The 23,457-nt window shown below is 48.2% G+C and overlaps 1 protein-coding gene across 1 annotated transcript in view; it reads left to right on the forward strand.

Annotated features, from left to right (window-relative positions):
• Tmod1 (tropomodulin 1) overlaps positions 1–23,457 on the forward strand; it is a 72,998-nt gene that overhangs the window by 8,132 nt on the left and 41,409 nt on the right. Inside the window, exon 2 of the mRNA XM_051187746.1 lies at positions 12,123–12,291. Within this exon, the coding sequence (XP_051043703.1) occupies positions 12,172–12,291 (120 nt within the window). The 5' untranslated portion in view covers positions 12,123–12,171. The remainder of the gene's footprint in view (positions 1–12,122; positions 12,292–23,457) is intronic.

Raw genomic sequence — 23,457 nt, forward strand, 5'->3', positions numbered from 1 at the left:
TGTGTGTGTGTGTGTGTGTGTGTGTGTGTGTGTGTGTGCGCACGCGCGTGTGTGTGCGTGTGTGTGTGTGTGTATCCCTCCCCTTCTCTCCAGTGTAGGGCTTATCATAGGCCCTAGGAGACTTGCCTTTGCTGTAACCCCAAGCAGTTACTTCCACAAACCCTGACAGCTTCTCCTGTTTGTGTTATAAGGTCTGGCTTCTGGACCCCTCCTGAACATGGACACAGAGCCTGGCCAGAGCCAAGGTAGCCAGAACCAGGGAAGCTGCACAAAGACAAGGAAGGAGGCAGCCCAAGGGCTGCTTGAGGGCAGGGAGCTGGCAAATGGAAGAAAGGTGCCTTAGAATCCCTGGAGACCTGCTAACGAGGATTTGTGTGGTGTCCCCGAGAGATGTAAAATGAGTGTGTGTGTGTGCGCGCACGTGCACACACGCACACACGCGTATACACCTTTCTGATTAAGCCACCCAGCAGCTTTGGCTACGTGGACCTTTGAGGCCCAGTGTGCTCCAGGTTGGGATTCACAGCAGCTGCAGAAACTGACAGGCAAACCCTGTGTTTAGTGTAGTACTTTTTTAGAAGGTGCTTTCCCACATGACTAACAGAAGGAGCGCAGCCTAAAAACAGAAAAGCACAGAAGCCAGGAGACATGTTTTCTAATGATAGCTGAGCCCCCTTCTGTCTTTGCTACATAACAGAACTGGACTCCAAAGGGCCCTCAATCATATCAGCCCCACAACAGCACCAGGAACTGAGCCACCAGCTCCTCCCAGAAGGCTTGGAGATGTCACTCTGCTCATATGCCTATAATGACAGGTGCTCCTAACCCTGCAGGTCAGCCCAATGGCTTCCTGCATGTCTTATAATGTTGAGGTGTTCCTTGTCTTGGTCAGAATCCGTGTCTCAGTGAACTCAGTAAAGCCGTGTCTTCTTCACTCTGGGAAGCCATCAGGCCACACTGTTTTCTCTTCACCACTCAGCATTCTCCAGTGCTTGACGAATAACATTGGAGGTTGTCCTATGACCTTGATCTTTCTGGTCTATTGGCTGTTCTACGCATGGCACCAACCCACCTTCGCTGAACTCAGTCAGCATGGAGATTATCTGTATTACTAATGGACTTTTAAATAAGCATTTTATTATTCGTATTTGTGTGTGTGTGCGTGTGTGTGTGTGTGTGTGTGTGTGTGTGCGCGTGTGTCTGTGTTTGTCTGTGTGTAAATACACATTACCACATGTGAATGGGTATCCAAGGAGGCCAGAAATGGGATGGATCCCCTGGAACTAGAGTTACAGGTCATGAGCTATCCAACATGGGTGCTAGGACTCTGTTCTCTGAGATCACAGCAAGCACTCTTAACTGCTGAGCCATCTCTCAAGCTCCACAGTGGGCTTTTGAAGTGTGCTCAGCATCATGAGCCACCAGGGAAGTACACAATGAGATACTACTGCCACCCACCTGAATGACTAAACAGATAAATACCGACAATAACAAGTGTTAAGAAGGATTTGGAGCAAAGTGAAGGCTCAAGCATTTCTGGTGGGAATGAAGAACTATTTTCTCTTCAGGAAACTGTGTCCATTGCAATTTGGTAGCATCTATTGAAACTCAATGTGCACCCACTCTGTGCCCAGCCAGCCAAAAAGTAAGGGGTTCTTTCTCCCAGAAGACATATTCAGAGCACTATTGTTAATTCCCAATTAATGGAAACAATGTAAGTGTTCCTTAAGAATAAAACAATCTATTGTGGTATGTTTTGTGTAGTAGAACACTACACAACACTGAAAAGAACAAACTGTTAAATCAGGCAGCACCGCTGATGAGTCCCATAGGTAGGATGTTTTGTTTGAAAGAAACCAGGTCTGTGACTGAGGAGATGGTTCATTTGACAAAGTGGTGGCCTTGCAAACTCAGACTGTTTGATGGCCAGAACCCATGTAAAAAGGCCAAGTGTGGCGGTACACTCTTGTAATCAGAGTTAGGAGGTTAAGGCAGTTAAATAACATGCCTGGGCTCACTGGCCAGCCTGCCGAGCCCACTTGGCAAGCTCTAGGCCAATGGGAGACCTGTCTCAAAAATCAAACAAGACAAAAAACAGTGGGAAATGCCTAAGGAATGTCCTTTGGCCCCCACACATGCACACTATGCATAATATGAACACATGTGCACGCACACACACACACACAAAAGAAACCCAAGAACCTTTCCACTGTATGTTCCAATGTATACTATATTCAAAATATAGTTGGTGTGTGTGTGTGTGTGTGTGTGTGTGTGTGTTCATACACTTGTGGGTATATGCAGATGGAAGCCAGAGGTCAACCTCAAGTGTTGGTCCTCAGAAGCCCTCCACCTTGATTTTGAGACTGGGTCTCTCACTGGAACATGGGACTTGCCCATTATATTAGGCTGGCTGTTTGGCCAGCAGTCCCAGGGATCCACCTGCCTTTATGTCCCCAACCTAGAACTGCCAGTGACACTACCATTTTTTATATACATGTTGGACATCAAGCTCAGGTTCATGCTTGCATGGTAGGCATCTTATTGGATAGGACAGATCTCCTACCCACTGAACTTACAGTTTTACATTCAGTCGGAACCTCAGCTCACATGGACTCTCCTTCATCTCTGCTTCCTGGGTTGGATTCTTGGAATCCAACTGCCCTGTCCCTGCATTGCATCCCCAGGCCCTCTCCTTCCTAACCAGATACCACCTGGACCCTCTGCCCACCTACCTCAGTGCATTCAATTGGGAATGCTGAAGGTTAAAACATCTCCTTCACCACAGTGAACCCCCAGCATCTTGGCCCTGCCGAGTAGTAAAATACACATAGAGAATGGCCCTTGCATGGAAACCTGTGGGTCAAGACCGTGGGAACTTAGATGAGGGTACAGGATGGAGAATTATGTTGTTACAGTGGTCAAGGGGGTTGGGTTCCTGCCTTGCCCCACATACAGTGCATCCAATCTATGTGTGATTGGGGTGGGGACTTAGAGGCCAGCAGCCTTCTCACACACACTCTGGGTTGAAGAACAAGAGCACATGTGTTGATTATGACATTACATGGTAAGAAAAACCATGATGGAGCAAGAGAGAAAATGAAAGACATCATGTTATTGCCACTTTTCTCCTACCCTTAAATTTTAATTGTCTGTCCCTGTCCTACTGTGTGTGTGTGTGTGTGTGTGTGTGTGTGTGTGTGTGTGTGTATGTGTGCTTGAACACATGTGGTATGGAATGTGTATGTGCACATGTGTGCAGGTGCCCACAAAGGCCAAAAGTGGACATCGGATCCCCTGGAGCTGGAGTTACAGATGACTGTGGGACACCCAATGGGGTGCTTGAAACAGAACTCAGGTCCTCTGCAAGAGCAGCAAGAGCTCCTAACTAACTGCTGAGCCATCTCTCCAGCCCTCTTTCCTGCCTTTCAAAGGCTCCACGATTTTATCTCACAGTGAATCCATTAACTTCTGCAGGTACTTGTCTTTGACTGCTGCTGTGAAGAGACACCATGACCATGGCAACTCTTATAAAAGAAGGCATTTAACTGGGAGCTTGCTTACATTTTCAGAGATTAGCCCATTATCTTCATGGTAGGGAGCATGGGGGCAAGCATGGCACTGGAGCGGTGAGAGCTACACAGGGATCTACCTCAAGGCCCACCCCTCAGTGGCAGGTTTACTCCAACAAACCCACACCTCCTCCACCAAGGCCACACCTCCTAACCCATGTAATTCTTTCCCACAGTCCCACTCCCTGTGGGGCCATTCATATTCAAACCAGCACAACTGTTGTACTAGTTACTTGTCTCATTGCTTTGGCAAAATACCAGATAAAAGCAAAGGGAAGGAAGGAAGGAGGGAAGGAGGGAGGGAGGGAGGGAGGGAGGGAGGGAAGAAGAGCTGTTCCAGGCTTAGGGTTTGAAGGTATGGTGGTCCATCATGGTGGGAGGCATGTCGCAGGAGTGTGAGGCAGGTATCACGTTGTGTCACAGTCCAGAAGCAGGGAAATATGAACACTGGTACTCAGCTCACTTTTTCCTTTTTATATGGTTCAGGACCTCAATTCATCAGTCTAGAAAGTCCCTCACAGACATACCCAGTGTCGCCAAGGCGACAGTCATGATTGACCATCACATCAGTCCTGCCTAGGAGACTCTTGCAAAATGGCAGGTGGTACTGGGCCACCTTATTTGGAGGGCTCCTGGAAGTGTGAGGTGGCCAGGCATTTGGACTCTGATTACTCTGAGAACTTCCCCCATTCCCGCTTCCCCCTCTTTGACTAGGTCACAAGTGACAACACCCTCAGGGACTGTGTCTGAAAATGGTTGTTTCTCAGATGCTACAAAGTTCTCTGTACAGTGGGGAAGTGGCTGCTGTCACAATCTTCTCATTTTATGATCTTCAACTTTCCCCCAAACATGACCAAGTCCAGCACCCCCAAACATCAACATCTTGTCTCCCCCTTCCACACCCAGCTAAGTGCTGGTTGACATTCTTCCCTAGCTGGCTGCCTCCTGAGGTGGGACTCACTTGAGGCTGTGTGGCTCATTGACAACCACCTGCTACAGGCCTCTTCCTTTGAGCCAGGCTGGGGCTGAGCACTGAGATGAGATGTCAGATGTGACTGCTCACCCCATTGGCCCTGCCCGGGATGCTCTCTCTTCCAGTAGTCAGGGGGAGCAGTGACTAGTAATCACCCTCCCCAGGTTCCATGGGGAACCAAAGGGCCTGGAGCATGCTTAGAGGAACTATGCAATGAGGGCTTCCTAAGACCTGGAGGGCGTGGTGGGAAGGGACAATCCAGGCTGCAGGAAAATGAGAGCTGACCTAGGACTGAAATTTTCAGAGTAAGGTGGTCAGTACATACAAGAGGAAGGCTTGAAGTAGGATTAGACTCTGCGAAGGTGTGGAAGATGCCAGGTCTTGACAACATCAAACCCTAGGGACAACTGGAGGCTCACAGGCTATAGGAAGAATGGTTTTCACAGGTGTTTGAATATGGCCTGAGGTAGAAGAGCCGAGGCAGAGGGGTGGGCCAAACTGTTGGGATAACATAGATACTAAACTGTAAAAGCCCTGAGAAGAGAGAACATGACAGATAAATGAACAGTGAAAGACACAGGCTCCCAGTGACACAAAGACAATAGCGTCCAGTTTCACTCTTGTGAGCTACAAAGTGTAGACAAACTCACAAGCCCGGCAGGGCCTTGAGAGCAGTCATCAACTAACACGAGCTGGGCACAGGGAGGAAAGGGGGCTTGTGTTTAATGTGGCCAGGTTTTGGCTGAGATGGAGGAAGGAATTCCAGAGGTGAATGGTGGCAACAGAATCTACCTAATTGTCCTGAGTGCCATAAAATGGGACACTTCAAAATGGCGAAGGGCTGGGATGTGGCTCATTAGGAAAAGTACACCTAGCATGCACAGAGCCCTACCTTCCATCCCCAGCATTCTCCAAACAGTAAAAATATCATGTGATGTATAGTTTACCACAATGTAAAAGGAAAATACAACAATAAAAAGAGAAGGATATTAAGTGTAGGGGTTGACAAAGCTGAAGGAGCAGGGGACAAGTGGCTGGGTTGATCCAGGTGCTGGTCCCTGGAGGCTGACCAACACCATGGGAGTTCCGAACCTCCCACCTCCTCTTCCTCCTCTACCATCCTATGCCATACCGTAGGCCAAACTCTGGGTTCAGTTGGGAGTGGAGAAGTATCAGATGATACCAACACAGCTGCTTCAGCTTCTTCCTGAGGGAGGGCACAGGGAAGTCAGCTCTCTTGGGAGGTGTGAAGGATGTTGGAGATGCTACTGGGTCCCTAAAGCCACAGAAGAGGGAGATTCAGGAAAAGACAAATCATGTAGTCTGGGATGCAGGATTTTGTCATGAAGAACCATGGCATAGAATCCTACAGTTGATGTGTCTTCTAAAAGAGAAGTTCACATGTCAAAGAGTGAGAAGATGACATGTAGATTTATCTTCAAGATATTCCCTGTCTGAAATAAGGCGGCATAAATGGAAAAATGTTCATTTGAAACTGTGGTTCAGTCCTTCCTGAACTTGGGGAGATACCATCATAAATCAAGATTGTGTCACCTCGTACCTCCTACCAAGTGTGCCCCATAGCAGACACTGGAGTAGCCACTGCCAGAATGGCCCATCATTCCATGACAGGGGCAACCAGCATTCCGTGTCACTGGAGCCACTCTGCCAGGAGCATTCAGTTCCTGTGGCCTTCCTGATGGATAGTTTAGCCTTGACCCACTAATTTTTACTGTGCACCCTGCAGAGTTTTATTTCCTGCCACAGCTTGTAAAGTCACTGTTTTATGTTTAGTGCTCGCTTGAGGTTTGTGCTATAAAGAACCAGGGTGATTGGCTGGATCTGCCATAAGTGTACCCTACACACCAGATGGTAAAGGCCTGAGTGTGTGAGGGTATTTTCCAGTTCCTTCAGCTCTTTTCTTCACACTGACACTTAAGGTGGGACCCAATTTATAAGGCAAGTGAAACAGCAAATGGTTCTGCTGACCACGCCCGGAGCTACTGCTGAGGCAGAATCACCCTGCCCTCCCACCCACCCCTCAGGGTTCCACTGCCTCGCAGCCCGGCCAGGCTTCCCAAGTAAAGATGGATAAACAAGACTCTGAGAAGACAGGGTGCTTGCCTGAGTCTTCAAGGATGCTTGAAGAGTCCAGGGTGCTGTCTCTGTCCCTCTGATGGCGCTTCTGCATCAGACACGGGTCCTAGCTGTGGGGACACAGTGACGAAGAAAACACAGGTCTCAGGGGGTCCTTGTGGTCTGGTGGTAGTGTTGGGGGCAGTAGAGAAGTGGGGACTCCTGCAACATCAGCCTGGCACTATGTGAGCCTGCGTGGACTGTGCCCTAGCCCCAGACTGCACCCTAATCACCCTGAGAATACTCACTCTTACAGCATCCTCTGGGGTGAGTCCTGGCTCTGACTATACAGGCCAATGAGTGTCAGCTTTGTATGTGGTCTTCTATTTCAGGGAGTTCTTCGAGGACTCTAAGGATACACCTCAAGCAGGGTCAGGGAAGAGCCCCCTCAGCCTTTGGTCCCCTTCAGGCATCTGGAGACACATTCTCAGAGATCTCTGGGCACAGATCTCTGAGCAAACCAAGGTCTCAAGAATTTAATGATGGTTGCCCTGGTAACTCTACATTTCTGACAACTCTCCCATTAGGAAATAGAGGCCTTGCATTAATGGTTATAAAGACAGAGCCTGCAGTGTAATCTATTAACAGAGTCCATGTCCCTCCTACTCTGCCTGCTCTCCACCTCCAGTTCCCTCCCAGGCCCCATACTCAGAGGAGAGTCCTTCTTTGTAGAAAGCCAACCAGATGAGTTGGCTTGAGGCTGACAGCTTTATGGTTTACCTTGGGAATTCTCTGTTCTTCTTGGCTTATTTAACATAATGCCTCTGTCATATTCACAAAGCACTTGACATTCAAAAGGGCTTAAAAACCCTATGAAGTAGGGGTTTTGAACTCAGCAGGGACTCGGGGTGGATACATAGTATAACTTCTGTGGATGCAACAAGAGACCAGCTCAAGGAATTGGATGATGTCAGCTTTTCGATTGGCATCCTGGGGTTGGCCTGTTGCCTGGCCTGATATCTCTCCTTCATCAGGCCCCAGAGTTGCCACCTACCTCTTTCATCTGGCTTCCTCCCCAACAGCTTGTGCCCCAGCTGCCTTCCACTTGGATACCTCTGTCCCTGTTCTCAGGTTCCTGGCTCACCCATTCCCTAGGGTCCATATGTGTGTGATTCTGCTCCTAAAGTCTTACTGAAAATCACCTAGAAAATGAGTCAACCAGTGAAAACTCACAAGCACGGGAAGCTCCCAGGTTTCAACACTGTCTGGATACTCTCAAGCTGTGTCCTGATGGACTATGTCCCTGTCACCTCTTCATGTGTATGGCTCCCCAGTATGACCTAGAAATGGTCATAAGACCGTGTTTTCCAAAATTTGTTTGGCAAGATTCCAATTTGTGGAGAAGTGTCTTTAGAGACCTAATGTCATGACAAAATAATTGAGGAATTCTGTTGCACCCTATTCCTTGAGATAATCTCTTGTGTAGATGGCTGTGTAATAAAAAAATTTGAGAAGTGTTATCCACATGTTGTGGAACTTGGTACAATATAAAACCTTTGAGAACTGTCTTACCCTAACTTTTTATTGCTGGGACAAAATACCCAAGGTTGGGTACTTTTCGAAAGTAAAGAGCTTTATTTAGCTCACAGTTTTGGGGGGTGAAAATCCAAAGTCGGGCAGTTCCCCTGCAGTGAGAGCCCTCTTGGTTGCATCATAACATGGCCACAGAAGCATGGTGATGGGAGGGTGTATCAGAAGTAGAAATCAAAAGCATGGCAAGACCATGGACCAGAAAGCAAGGAGAGGGGTCCTGGCTGTTTCTTTTGTCAACTTGATACCAGTTAGGGCCACCTGGGAAGAGGGACCTCAACTGAGACAATGCCTCCATTGGATTGGGCTGTGGGCAAGCCTGTGGGGCATTTTCCTGATTATTGATATAGGAAGGCCCGGCCCACTGTGGGTGGTGCCATCTGCAGGCTGGTGGTCCTGGGTTGTATAAAAAACAAACAACAACAAACCAGGACGAGCAAGCTATGGGGCAATCAGGTAAGCAGCACTCTTTCCCGGCCTCTGCTCCAGTGCCTGCCTCCAGTTGCCTGCCCTGACTTCCCTCAGAGATGAATGTGATCTGAGAGTTGTAAGATGAAATAAACCCTTTCTTCCCCAAGTTGCTTTTGGTCAGTGTTTTATCACAGCAATGTGAACCCTAAGGGAAATGGCCTTATTCTTTTATATTGGCTCTTCTAGTAGTAAATAAATCATCCCACAAGAATTGGTCCCCCTAAGTGTCAACCCTTGCAATGCCCTAACCACCTCCAACTAAGCTTCACCTCTTATTAAATACATATGGTATTTTTACTGGTCCTTTGATAATTTCATGCAATGTATTTTGATTGTATCCACATCTTTACTCATCCTGGATCTACCCCCACCTGCCCCCAATATCATGGCATCTTTTTAAAATGACCCATTGAGTCTAATTTGTGCCCATGTACTCCTGGATGTGGGCCCATCCATTGGAACCTGGTGACCCACCAGTGGGCCCTAGCTCTTAAAGCCTGTAGTACCAGGCTTGACCTGGGGGGTCAAGAACCTTTGGACAAGCAAATCACATCTAGAGTATAGTGAACACCAAAGGCATGTTTTGAAGCCAGTCTCGGAGACGCTAGTTGAGAGGGCATGCTGGACAGCTTTGTGAGCTCCTTCTGGAAGCTGTTACTTGACTCCCTCTGGGCCTGTAATGGAGATGATAGATCCCCGTGTTTCCTGGCTTCACTTAGAACAAGCCAAATTAGGATATTGTGTGAGGACTTTCGACAGCTGCATCTGTAGCAGCGTACCTGAAAGCAAGTGGAAGTGAATGCGAGGGTGCATTTATGGTCTGAACTGTCAAAGGAAGACATCAGCCCAAGTTGAGGCTTTCCCAGAGGACAGGACAGCACTTGGGTTCCATGTTTGGAAAGCGTGTCCCTCTTATGTAGGTTGCTGTCACTCACTCTGGCTTCCCCTGCAGTTGTGCCCACGCATGCACATTTACATTAATGAAACATGCCCCTGCTCCCCAGAGTGATTTTTCTGGTGATTAGTGAACTCCAGTTGTCCTTAATTAACAAATCACAGGCTTTAAGTGGATTGATTGTCTTCTCCCAGTTTTCACTTTTCATCTGCTCACAGATGAACCATGGGCAATTTTAGTTTGTTTCCATGGGAGTCTAAAAGAACCACCGTGGAAAGGGGGGTATCGATTATGCAAGTGTGCTGGGGTGCTGGAACAAGGTACCCCAAACCAGGAAGCTGAACAGCTTAAGTGAGTGCGTGTCTGGAGGTTGGAAGCCAGGCATCACAGTGTCAGCTGTTTTAGTTCTGTAGACCAGAACTAAACTGGCCTCAAACTCAGGGATCTGCCTGCCTCTGCCTCCTGAGTGCTGGGATTAAAGGCAGGAGCCACCATGCCTGGGAGCTAAAAGAAAGAGTAAGCTCATGGTATCTGCCCTGACTTCCCAGGTTTGCTGGCAAGCCTTGCCTTGTAAGTCTCACACTACTCCCTGCTGCATCAGTGTGTGGCACTATTCTCGGGTGTATGCTGTGTCTGAATGTCCCTTTTCTGTAGGAAGACTGGTCACATCTAGTAGCAGCCCATGTGATTCCAGGATGACCTTGTCTAAACTTATTCATAGCTCAGCAACCCTGGAAAGGCCACTTTCAAGGGAGGGCTCATTTTAATCTGTAGAGCTCTCCTGGGTAATTGATATGCTGGGGATTAAAGCTCCAACATTGGATTCTTAAGGCAATAAGTTGATTCATCACACTGGCTGTGTGCACAGGACTAGATGCCACTCTGCCACACTTAAGGCTTTCAGCTGCTTTCTTACCTGCCTGTCCATCAGCCTCTGAAAGGATGGAGGGTAGAGAAACACAGGTAGTGGGGAGGCCTGGGATGGGGCAGACTCACAGGCAGAGGTTTGCAGCAGCTCCAATTCTTCAAGGGGAGAAGAGTCAGAGCCCCCCTCGGGGATCCAGACAGGGATCTACCCAGACAGGGTAGAAAACCAGACAGGGCCTATTTTAGTGAGAAGCTTCCTGCCCTAAGCTGGGCCCTAGGAGTCAGGAACAAGGGCTCATGGGAGAAGTGTTCAAAGAGGCAAGGACCCCTGTACTGGAGCCACCATGAGGTCAGGTTCATGAGTAGTAGTTGTTGTCATCAGGACTTCTCAGGGAGATAGGTCATGCTTGCCTTGTCGTTATTTTAATCAGGATAAAGGTGAGAAGGGCTCATGACCTTACTGTCCCCTCAGACCAGAGGGGGGCTATGCAGTGCAGTGGAGGGACACCCACAGCTGTTGGAGACCCTGAGTGGAGTTCAAGGCCATCTTTCAATTTCTTCGTTGATAAAAATGATCTCACTTAAAAGCCCCAGATAGAATGAATTCACAGGCAGGAAAGGTGGTGTTAGGGTGTTGGGTAGTATCCAACAGAGGAAAGTAGCCTGGAAGTGGCAGGCACAGACTGATTCCAGGATAAATCACTTCTTCCTTCTGAAGCAGATCTGCAGAAAATAGAATGAGGGGTCCAATCCATGGTTCTCTCGAACCATGATATTCAGTGATTCTATGAGAAGCTCCTACCACAAACACACTGGATCCCACCAAGACCTGTGTTCAGACTGGGGACTTACCACTTCCTGATATGGGTTAGGTGAGTCACTCAACCTCTCTCAGCTTAGCGCACATCCTTTTCTATGAGAGGGGGATAACACTAACGACTCAGGTGCAGGTTAGATAGGAGAATCTGCGTGTTGTGCTTAATGGGTGACTCTGCGTGTGGCCAAAGCCATTGCTGTAGGATGCTTTCCCTCAGAATTGACTGGAATATAGTAGGTGAGGCACCTGCATGCAGCAGGCGTTCACAGCCTCTTCCTTTAACCTGAAAGTTGCTGGCACTCATGGTTCCCACTGGGACGCTGGGAAGATTGTCCAGATAATAATTGAACTACCTAAGAATAGATCCGTTGTCAAGCCCTCAAACCGTCGATAGCCACTCATTTGCTTCCAGTTACTGGCAATGCTCATTACAACCAACTAAAAAATTATTTAATTGCACTGGGCACGTGTTCAGTGGGTAGAGTACTTACCACACAAGCATGAAGACCTGAGTGAAAACCTTCAGAACCCTTGTAGAGCTGATCGTGGCAGAGGCAGAGGCAGGAGAAACCCTGGAAGCTTGCAAGCCAGCTAGCCTGGTGTTCACAGGCAGGAGGAAGCAAGGACTGACACCCGAGGTCATCTCTGACCGTCACAGGTACACACCCACACAGATGCAGTCAGACATATCACACATGCACGTCAAAGAATTCATTACACCACATGCCTTCAGGACTTGCCATTTGTTGGGAAGTGGATAGAGAATGAATTCAAATTAGTCACTGTTAAACACATCCCACCTGTTGCTGGAGAGAAAATCTGACAGGGATCTTTCTTACGTGCTTTTCCTCCTCCTGGCAGGTCACCAATCAGCACAGAAGTTCAGAAGACAAAGACACACCCTTCCACAATGTCCTACAGACGAGAGCTGGAGAAATACCGAGACCTGGATGAAGATGAAATCCTGGGGGCCCTCACAGAGGAGGAGCTCAGGACACTGGAAAATGAGCTGGATGAGCTAGACCCTGATGTGAGTAGCAGGAAAGGGGAACAATGATCTTGGTGGGGGTGGGGATGGTGCCCTGGGAACTTGGTGAAGGGGCAGTGTGGTGGTCACATGGGGGAGGGGCAGGTGGGCCATTCTTGAAGCCACCAATGCCTTATATGACAGTGCATTAGAATGATGTTGCCTTGGCAGGGCTATTTTTAAAATGTTGTATTACTCATGATTCTCCAGAAAAACAGAACCAATAAGATGTGTGTGTGTGTGTGTGTGTGAGAGAGAGAGAGAGAGAGAGAGAGAGAGAGAGAGAGAGAGAGAGAGAGAGAGAGAGAGTAATTGTACATCCTGAGAGATTTATAAGCAATTGGATCATATGGTTTTGGAGACCAACAAGCCCTGAGATCTGTAATTAGCAAGCTGAAGTCCAGGAGGGCCAATGATGCCAATCTGATCTAAATGCTTGTAGGCTGAAGACCTGAGCAAGCTTATGCTGTTAGTTCAAAGACAAAACAACAACAAAAACAAAAACAAAAATATGGTCCAGTAGAGGGGAGGGTCAGCTTCTCAGGTCTATTTAGGCCTGTGACAGATGGGATGGGCCCTCCCACATCAGAGGCCATCTGCCTGACTCAGTCTACAGATGCAAATGTTCATCTCCCCCAGAAACACCCTCCCAAATACAACTAGAATAACATCCAACCAAATGCCTGACAACCCACAGCTCAGGCAAGGTGACTCATAAAATTGCCCATGACAAGTTCTCCTATTTGTTAACTTGGCCCCTGCATGTGTCTCTTCACACCAGAGGCAATTATTAGCAAACAAAGACAACAGCATGTCATAACTGTGCCCAACGTGATACTCTGTATGACAGGAAAAATTCTTCTCCAGGAGGGAAGGCAAAAATCTTCAGTGATGTTCACTCAAACACTGTAATGGGAAATTAATACTTAAAAAGTGCCATAGAATGGCAGTATAGCTTATGCTACGTGATGAAGCTGGAGGTAGGTGGGGGTGGGGTGGACAGTGGTCTTTGCTGTCTTCATACATGTTCAGGAAGCAGGAGGAAATACTTGTGACAGTTGTAGCCCTGGTTTCTCTAGCCAGACAGATGGAAGTAGCCAGCCTTTATAACAACCTTCTTCTATCACCCACCCTGCAGAGCCTCTGCCCTCAGCAAGCTTAGGGGGTGACCAGGTAGGGGTGACCCGAGTCTTATGCTTGAATGGTTTGTGTTGTTAACAGTTCTTTTCAGGATAGGTTGTTGTGTTTCCCACCAGCTTTCATCACAGCAGCCCCAGGAGCTACCCCACGGGCTCCCCGTCTTCTGTATCCCCACTGCAGAGTAGGTGGTAGTGAGTTTCAGTCACCCCCTTTACCTGTTGATGCTGAAGTGTGAGGAACACCAGAGGCCAGGTAGCAGTGTGGACCTCCGGCTCAGTGCAATCATTGTGCCTCCTGTGGCAGAAATGTTTGCTCCTTAGGAACTGAGACTTCTAGGTGTGCAGAGCAGAAGGCCAAGAGGATAGATGCAAAATGGTTGCTAATGGTTCACTGAGGGTGACATTGTAGGCTACCACTCTAGTGCCCAGCCTTGAATTCTGGACCTGTCTTGGCTCTGAGGGAAACAGCACCCCATAAGGCCCCTGATTCAGAGCACATGCAGACTTCTAGGGGAGCCTTGCCCCAGCACTTCAAGATCCTGCTTCTAGCTAACACTGCAAGGCCCCACCTCTTAGCTAGTACCTCAAGGCCCTGCCTCCTGGCTTAGTCCTGCAGTAGTCCTGGGAGGGTCATTGTGCTGCTCTAACACAACTCATTGCTTCTGGACAGTAGAGAACAGCTTGGAATAAATTGAGTAATAGAGAACACGAGGACCCTCTCCTGTTTTAAGTTTCATAAGTGAATTTCACTGTTGGCATATTTAGGAAGTTCTTTCAATGCTCAGAGTTCTCCTGTGTAGTCAGCGTACCTCAGGGATGGATGACTTGTTTGGCAAGCCCCACCAGAACTGTGAGCACAGTCAAGGGAGACACTCCTCCCCCCAGCCTCCTGGACAGGTCGCCAGCCTGTAACTATATGCCAGGTACCCAGCACAAGCAAAGGCAGAAATGAATAGCATTAAATATGGAACCTCCATGTCCCTTTTTAAGCCAGGCATTGCTCAACTCTGACCTAACATCAGCTCATAAGGAGAATATCACTTAAGTAGCATTTTACTAACCCACAGGCCATCACTGCTGAGACACAGTGAGCAAGGCTCAGCAGGGACAATGCAAGGCCAGAGTTAGTGGTCCCACCTCCCACCTGGGCCCTGTCTTTGACACATGTGATCTTGGGCTAGTTACACTCTGTCCTTCTCCAGGCCTTGGTGTCCCAGCAATGGAACTATGGAGTTGGTGGGACCCTTTCAGTACTCAGCTTCAGGTACCTTTTCCATCTACAGACTAGGCTTCTTCCTGGATAGCCTAGACTGCTTGTTTAAGGGCTGGTCTCAGTCCTCCTCCCCCACCACCTAAACGACATCCATCTAAGTAGTATGTTCTCATCTTGCTGTTTACAACTGTCCCAACCATGAGATGGTTCCTTAGTGGGGCTGCTCAAGTTGACCAGCGAGAGGCCTTGGTGGAGAGTCTTAGGGCCTTCCTTCCCCTGCTACCTCCATTCAGAGGAAACAGCAGCGGAATCAAAAGTCGGACCAAGTATTTCTGTACTAACGATTCTAGGTCAGTTTCCATAGAATAACAGAAGGGAATTGCTTCCAAGGGTGGGAATACACGCCTTGTTAACTTGGTGCTAGGTGCTATCACTGGAACCTGGCACAGATACTGCCTCTGGTTAGCTCAAGGTGTGCCAGGTGGGCAGAATCGATGACATCCAAGAGCAGATGGAGCCCAGGGCCAGGATTACTTCTTCCTGGTGGGAGGTTTCCACAGAGCAGTTGAGGTTGGAACCATGCCCTAGGTTTTCTAAGTCAAGAATAAAAGCAAAGAATTCCAGTTGAGCGTGGTTCCCTGTGCTGGGGTTCACGGCAGAGGTGTCTCCGTGTGGAAAGTAGGATGTGACTAGAAAAAAGAGGGTGTGTGTGATGAAGTTGAGGTGGCAAGGTGACCTGGGGAGCCTCCCAAAGGGAGGTGATCCCATGTGGCTTAGTGGCTTGGGAGCTGACCCTGGAGGTGTTTAGGCCAGATGGAAAGTGAAAGGGGTTCTTGTGGGAGCCTTGCATCCTGGGAGCTCCCACAGGCGTGTGCTTTTCATGAAGACACGGATGCTGCCCTCTCAACAGACCTACCCTGTAGGAAGTGGAATCTGAACTATTCCCGGGAGCAATGTGACCATCCACCCTCCCCACCCCAGACACCTGCCTGCTCACTGTGTCAGGCCCTTTGCTCTTTTGCACATCCTGAGCTGCAGTGTGGGCCTGAGGTCAGCTGAGGCTGTGGCTGCAAATAGGGCAGGTGATGACAGGGGTCAGGACCCAGCGTCAGCCCGGGGAGGGTGGGCCCTCTCAGAACCAAGCTTTTAGTTTCCAAGGTCTGGGCTGAGGCCGTGGCTGGGGCCCTACTTCACCCTTAAACCAACAAAGAACTCAACGGAGTCCCCTATTCAATTAGGCTATGTGGTCTCATCAGAAGTTTCCAGGGGCCTCTGTACCAGGCAGCCTGTCTCAAAGGAAGCAGGGACAAGGGCACTCTGTGGGTACCCACAGCAGGGAGGGAGAGGACACAGGAGGTTCAGATTGCTGCCCAGCTTGCCAGGTCAGGGGATGGGGTCCCAGGAGTCAGATGGTGAGCAGTCTGGAGAAAAGCATAGATCCTGAAGCAGGTACCCGCCACCTGAGACCTGTCCTTCCAAACTACTGTGGTTTCAAAGGCTCTTTTCTCTCTCTCTCAGTTCAGGGAGAAGAAAAGAGAAACCCAAGAGGAGGGGAGATGGCGGGGTGGTAGAGTTAGTGTCCCAGCCACACAATGGACCCCTTCAGTGAGGTGAGCTCCTTCACCTGATTTACAAGACAGTTGGGTTTTGAAAGGCAAATGGGGCTCCCTCCATGCCAGAACAGAACATTCCAGCTCCAGTTTCACTGGGCCTGGGCCCAGCTCTGTAATCAAGACTCTGGGAGAGGCTGAAGGTATGCAGGCCTGGAGGAGGGGCACCCAGCAGGTACCAATCCCCCTTTTACAGACCAGAATCAGAGTCCAGAAAGGGAAGGGACCCGCCCCTAGAGCAGATGTGCCCCTCAGAACTCAGCAGCTCCTGAGACCAGTGTCCCAGCACTGCGCCCTGGCAGACTCCAACGCTCCGGCATTTATTTTTGTGTCGTGGTGCTGATGTGGCACTTAGTGTGTGTGCACATGCTGTTCTAAGTACTTGGGAGATATAGCTCACTTAGCCTCACCCTGATCCTGGGAGACACGTGCTCTTGTCAGCCCAGTTCTACAGATGAAGTAGCTGAGAGGCAAGGTAACTTGTACCAGAGTCTCCCAAATAGGCAGTGGCAGAGCCTGAGCATGGTCCTGGTGTTCACGCCCTCGCCTCATTTGTGGGACTTCTCAGGAAGAAACGTGGGGCCACAAATGCACTGTGGCTTTGTGGTACCAGAGGCTGCACACACAAATCATCACCTTTCTTTCTGGAAGGAGGTGGAAACACAGACAGTGGTGTCTGGCCTACTCTGCTCTGGGCTGGGGCCTGGGTCTTTTCCTGCTTGAATCTCAGTTCCCTTTGCAGTGAAGTAGACCCAGTTGGTCCAGATGGCTCAGAAAGCCCCTGGGGCTCTATCCACTTGTAGTTTTATTGAGCCCCTCCTAGCTGTCTTGGTGCCTGATGGCACCAAACACTTCAGAGAGTGCCTGTGAGGTTATGCAACTGTTAAGCCTCAGTGTCATGTGATACTAGACTTAGTAGAACACTTGAAAAGCAGCTTTGCCACAGAAGATTCCAAACTTGTGCACACGGGGGGGGGGGGGGGGGGGTTAGAGGCCTCGAAACTTAGTGTCTCTCACTCTGGAAAAACTCGAGCTTATCATGAGATTGCTGCCCTTGGACTCCCTCGGGAAAGGAATGCCTCATGCGCTAAAAGTGTCTGCTGTTGACTGATTCCCCAGCCCTGCCCTTTCTCTCTCAGTGCAGTCAAGTGGGTGCTGCACTGAAGCCCAGCCAGCTCCTCACTCAGATGGCCTCTGTTCTGGGCAGTGGGAGAAATGATCATGGTAATGGCGAGCCATGCAAGTGAAGCATGCCAGCAATGGCGGGTGAGATCTCGCACAGTTCACAGACCTGCGCAGTTGATGCATCAGGTGGTGCGTGGACCATCCAGTCCTCTGAGAGGGTTCAGCATTCAGCTCCATCCTAAGATGGGGAAACTGTGCCTCCTAAGCAGGAAGACTTGATTTTGATCCCCAGAGCCCAAGTAAAAAATGCCAGAAGAGGCTCTACCTTGAATTCTTGGTGCTGGGGGCCAGGGAGACAGAAGTGAATTCCTAGAGTTTATTGGTCAGTCAGTCTAACCACTCAGTGAACTCCATGTTTAGTGAGAGACCCTGTATCAGTAAATAAGATGCTTTGGCTTCCACAGACACAGGAACAGGCAGGCAAGGGTACCAGCATGGGCGTGTTCAAACACACACACACACACACACAACACACACACAGTTAAAATATATCAAGAAAAATTGAAGAGGCTGCCAACAAATGATTTATTAATACCTCTTGTTAACAAGACTTTGAGAGGAAATTGACTATTTTTAAAAGGCTGTTTACAGGAGAGAGGGTAGATACATTAATCCCAACCTTATAAAGGAATTGGAGCCTAAGAGTTGATTTTTAAGTCAGCTGTTGGAAATTTGTGACACAGTATCATCACAGAAACATTAATGAAAGCAGGCTCTCTGCAAGGCCTGAGGTAATATGATTCTGTATAGACATGCCAGGGGTTCAGCATTTCATGGAAATTGTCTCATGAATCTCCACAAAGATCTTGTGATTGAGCCCAACAGTGGCAGGAATCAATGCCAGGGCGAGAATAATGTGGGGAACACTACTGCTCTTCAGTGGTGAACTGTATTCTGAGCTTATGTGTCAAAGGTTCTAAAAACAAAGGGTGTACATGCATACATAAATACAGGCACATGCATACACACATACTGCATGTTCACATATATCATGCACATACATGTGTGCACATATGCACATATGTACATACGCACATGCATGCACATGTGCATGTGCGTGCGTGCGCGCGCATGCATACACACACACACACACACACACACACACACACACACGCACGCACACACACGCATGCTGCCATATGCATAAAAATACAGGAGAAGGGCCCTAACTGTGGCATCCTCCTGGACATATGCTGTTTGGTTGGTACTGTCTTTGACCAAGCCATCATACCAATCCCATGAGTTTCATGACCTTATTATGGTGATGAAAAAAATCAACAATGGCAAGACTGTGAAACAGAGAGGGGGAACAGCTTACCAAAAGTCACACCCCCTGAGTCAGCAGCAGGGTCATGGGGAAGACCTGGGCCTTCCTGTCACAACTCAGGGCTCCCTCCAGGTCTGACTCTGCAGAATGGCACATCCTCCCATACCACAGATCAGGTTCTGTAGGGCACAGGGCTCGCCTGGCCATCCCAGGAGCAGCCAAGTTTGGCCCACGGGGCTGTGATGCTCCCTTGTAACACAAAGCGGCAGAATTGCAAGCCCAGGACAGAAGTAAACAGTTGGAATGGAAAGAAATAAATCTCTCCTCTAAAAATAGGCTCCCATCCTTAGAAACACTGCCCAGTAGTGTGTGCAGAACTAGGGATGGGCCTGGCCAGCAAGGATGAGAGTCAGGCCAGGCTGTAGCATCCCTACCCCGCCCTGCCTCGTGACACTCCTTCCTCACCCTTCTCCATTCTCCACACTTCCCAGTGTCCCTTCTTTTCTGCCACTAGAACTAGAGGTCAAGAATCCTCCCATACTATAAGGCAACCCTCCCCCAACAACTCCTGGAGCCTTGCTGCCCCCAGCATGGCACATCCTCCACTGGAGACAGGGTGCTTGCTTTCTACTGTGACATATTTAATAGCAGCGGAAGAATGCCCTGCAACACCTACATCCCCACTGTCCATGTTGAACAGATCTTAAACTCTTATCTTCCTCGACTCATGCCATCCTTAAAAAGGGAAGATAACTGTGGCTAAAGCCTGGAGCCAACGTCTCATCCTTAGCCTAGTCTCCATTTCTCCCCATTCCCCTGAGCACTTTCTACCCCCCAGGAAGCAAGCCAGATAGATTCCCATAGCACCAGTGGGGGATACAGATGAAAGGGAGAAGTCTGTGGTTACCATGGCTCATCTTTTATTTTTCCCACCTTTGAAAAGAGTTGTATACAATAAATCCACAGTGTATAAAAAGATAGACTGAACAGAAAAAGAAATTTCACATGCCACAAACCTAAGCCATATCCAAAATGATTACACAGAGTAACTGACCTTGGCTCCATGTCAGAAACAATAGGGAATGGTAGGGACTAAGGTTAGTGGGAGTTTGTCTAAAGGTCACCTGGTTTTGGTTCTGCCAGTTGGTGCCCACATGAGTATCCAGATTCAGGATTGTCATGTTGATAGGTTGATAAAATGTTGATAGGTCCTGGAAATCTGGTTTTTCATGTGCAGGCTCCTGGTTTTAAAGCATTGGCAATTTATTGGAACACTCAAGACCAAACCAAAAAATACAAACTTCTGTATTTCTTTGGACCATAGATTTTTTTAAAATATATTTATTAGATAGATTTCTGTCTTCTGCTCTGTATGACAAGGTTTTGGTTTTATTTTTTATTTAACATACATATGCACAAACATACATACATGTCTATGTATGTGTAAGTATGGTTATAGCAAAAGGACCTTGGCTGCTAGAAAAATGACTCAGCAGATAAAGTGCTTCCTGTGTAAGCATGAGGACCTGAGTTCGGATCCCCAGCACCCACAGGTCTGACCGGGTATGCTTGTGATACTGGACTGGGGAGTGGGGAGCAATGGATCCCAGGGCTTGCTGGAAGCTAGTCTAGCTGACCAGATGAGCTCTAAGTTCAGTGAGAAGCCCTGTCTCAAAAAGTAAGGTGAAGTCACTGACGAAGACATGCCAGCATCAGTGCTGGCCTCTTACACACACACACACACACACACACACACACACACACACACACACACACAAAACAGAAGAGAAACAAAGAGCCCTGAATATTGCCTGGCATACAGTTTGGATCTAACAAATGTTTGTTGCTCCTAAATGCTTGATTTGTTAACTAACTAACTAACTAACTAACTAACTAACTAAACTCTAAGCTTTGTGACACTCAGAGCCACATCATCGTGTAACACTGCTCAGAGTTTGAAGGAAGTAGAGCCTGACTTGTGATCTGGTTCTTCTGCTGGGCCCACCTGGCTTCCAGGATGTAGGCCTAGGGCACAACAAGGAAGGATGGCCTGTTTGTCAAGGGGGCCTGGGCTGTCCAGCATGGGACCTCAGTGAAGTCTTCCTCTCCTGGCTCTCTGTTCTCCAGCACCCATCCTGGATGTTATACCCCTTACACAATCCTGTGATTTGGGGGGTTGTGGGGCTTAGTCACAGTACCCAGACCAACAGAAGCATGCTGTGCACTGCCCCCACAACACACTTTTTTTTTTTTAAGGCATCACTGATTTCTTTGGCAAAGGTAATACAATAGTTTATTTTTGTTACCATGGAGAATCAGGTTAAGGGCCATTCTGTGCATGGCTCACCATCCATCCCCAGAGGTCTGCAGATCCTTGAGCACACTCATTATAAACAGTGTCATTTGTATGCAAACATGGGCCGCTTGCCCTGTGGCTTTTAGATTTCCTAACAGTTTTCAGGAGTCTGCAGTCCTTTGTTATAGTACGTTGTGTGCTGGGACAGCTGTGCACATGCTCACATCTTAAGCCCACAGCGGTCTAGCCTGGGAGGTTCCTAACACAGCCCTCCCTGTGTCTAGCAATGATGGCTGGAGAAACTTCATCTCTGACTTTTAGACACTTGTTTGCAGGTTGTGAGGCCCCAGGTGAGGATCTGTGAGCCTCTGCTGTCCTTTGGATGCATGTGGGTGTGAAGGTCAGGCTAAGATGTTGCACACCTCAGTCTGATGTGTAACAGGAAGTTGATGTTTAAAAGGCCAAAACTAAGCTGTACGTTATGCACACACCTGTAATCCCAGGAACTTGGGAAGCTGCTGCAGGAAGATTGCTTGTTTGATGCCAGTCTGTGCTATACAGTAAGTTTAAAACTTTGTCTTAAAAATAAGTAATATTTTTTTAGAAGAGTACCATAGAAAGATGTTTAGCTTCCCTTCTATGACTATTTCCAAGAATATGTTAAACTTTGTGCTTCCATAATTTAAAACATCTTTGCTTTTTAGCTTGTGTCTTTTGTTTGTTTGAGACAAGGCCTCACCTCAACATCCTAGCTATGCAGACCTGGCTGGCCTCCAGCTCACAGAAATCTGCCTGCTTCTGCCTTCCAAGTTCTGGCATTAAAGGCATGTGCCCCCATGCCCAGCTTAAAAACATTTTAAATTAAAAACCCCATGGGTGTGCCTCTTTCTCTAGCCCAAATGCCAGGGTGGTCAGAATACTACACAAAGGGTTATCCTGACGTCCTCTATGTGGCATTTTAGTATGATAGCAAACTTGGATCAGACATAGCAACCTAGCAACCCACCAATGAGGCTACTTTAAATGTGTTTTATTTTCCTGAATGTTATTTTGCAAATGTTAGGTTACATGTCAATGTTTGAAAATCCAAAGCGTTCGCTTTAAAAGGTTTAATCAGCCCACCCACATTTGTACATGTCATCACTTTTACTGGAGCTAGGCAATATAGGGCTCAAAAGTCAGCACACATGCCACAGTCAGCACTCCTCCTAAGGGACCCACAGTGTCATCAGAGAGTGCCTCTAACCCCATCCCTTGAACCCACAGGGACCTGCCCTTCTAAGGCAAAGTGGTGAGCACTGTGGTGAAGCCAGAGTGCTTGTTTGGTAGATTGACTTTAGGCACACTTGCAGGAGAAGGGAACTCAGATTCCTCGGAGGACAAATGGCTCCCCTTGTGTGCAGGCATCATGGGTCCACCACTACAGGTGATATACAGCCTGGTAACAGATCACTCTTCGATGTCCAGTGGAGTGACCCCTCTAGGATGTTGACCAAGATGTATTCAGGGAAGGACTAGCAGTGACTGAGATTTCTCTTCATTATCTACTCCCCGCCCCTTCAGCCCCCCCATGTCTTTCTCCACCAGGTTGGGTCGTGACTCTATAACCTTGCACATTGCCTGGACACATATTAATAATGTTCACTCAGTAGATGTTTGTTGAGTCATTTTTTTTGAAAGGCAAATGAAAGCTATATTCTCCATATACGTGATCATGACATATTCTCCTGGCCACCAAGATGGTGATGAGGACTCTTCCACACATTAGCTGGCCCGTGTCTGCGAGTAAGTTTTGGCTCTAAGCAAACCTGATAGGTGAATTTTCTCTCTATTTTCTCATTCATGGTTTCTTTCTGTCCCACAGCATGTTACACTGTAGGACACAGCAGCATTTCCAGTCCAGCTGGCTCTGACCTAGTCAGTCCCAGTGCCCCTGCTGGCCCAAGCCTGACAATAGCCTCCCTTCTCAGCATCCCGGGAGCGGGAGCGCTTGGATTAGTTGTTGCTTTAGCTATTTTGATAATACTTCCTCACTGAAAAAACAAGAACAGTCCTTTTTTTTTTTTTTTTTTTTTTTTTTTTTGGATGATAGCCACACATCATCCAATTTACCCATTTAAAGTAGACAGTTCAGTTTTAAAGTCTGTTCACAGTTGTCCAGCCTTCACCACAGTCAGTTGAAAAACATTTTCATCACCTCAGAAAGAAGCTTCTCCGTGACTTGTCACTCCTCATTTGTCTGAGCTCGGGCCTGTGTAACGAAGCACTACGGAGTGGAGTATAGGGCTTAAGCACTAGAACCATGTTTTCCAAGGTCTGGAGGCTGGGGAGCCCGGGATGGAGTCTAGAGTGGGAGTGGGGGGAGGTTCTTATGGAGGACTCGTTGTTTCTGGCTTGGGATCAGCTGCCTTCTCACTATGTGACAGGTGGCTGACAGCAAGTCTGTGATGTCTCTTCCT

The sequence above is a fragment of the Phodopus roborovskii genome, unplaced genomic scaffold, assembly GCF_943737965.1.
Source record: "Phodopus roborovskii unplaced genomic scaffold, PHOROB, whole genome shotgun sequence".
Lineage (NCBI taxonomy): Eukaryota > Metazoa > Chordata > Mammalia > Rodentia > Cricetidae > Phodopus > Phodopus roborovskii.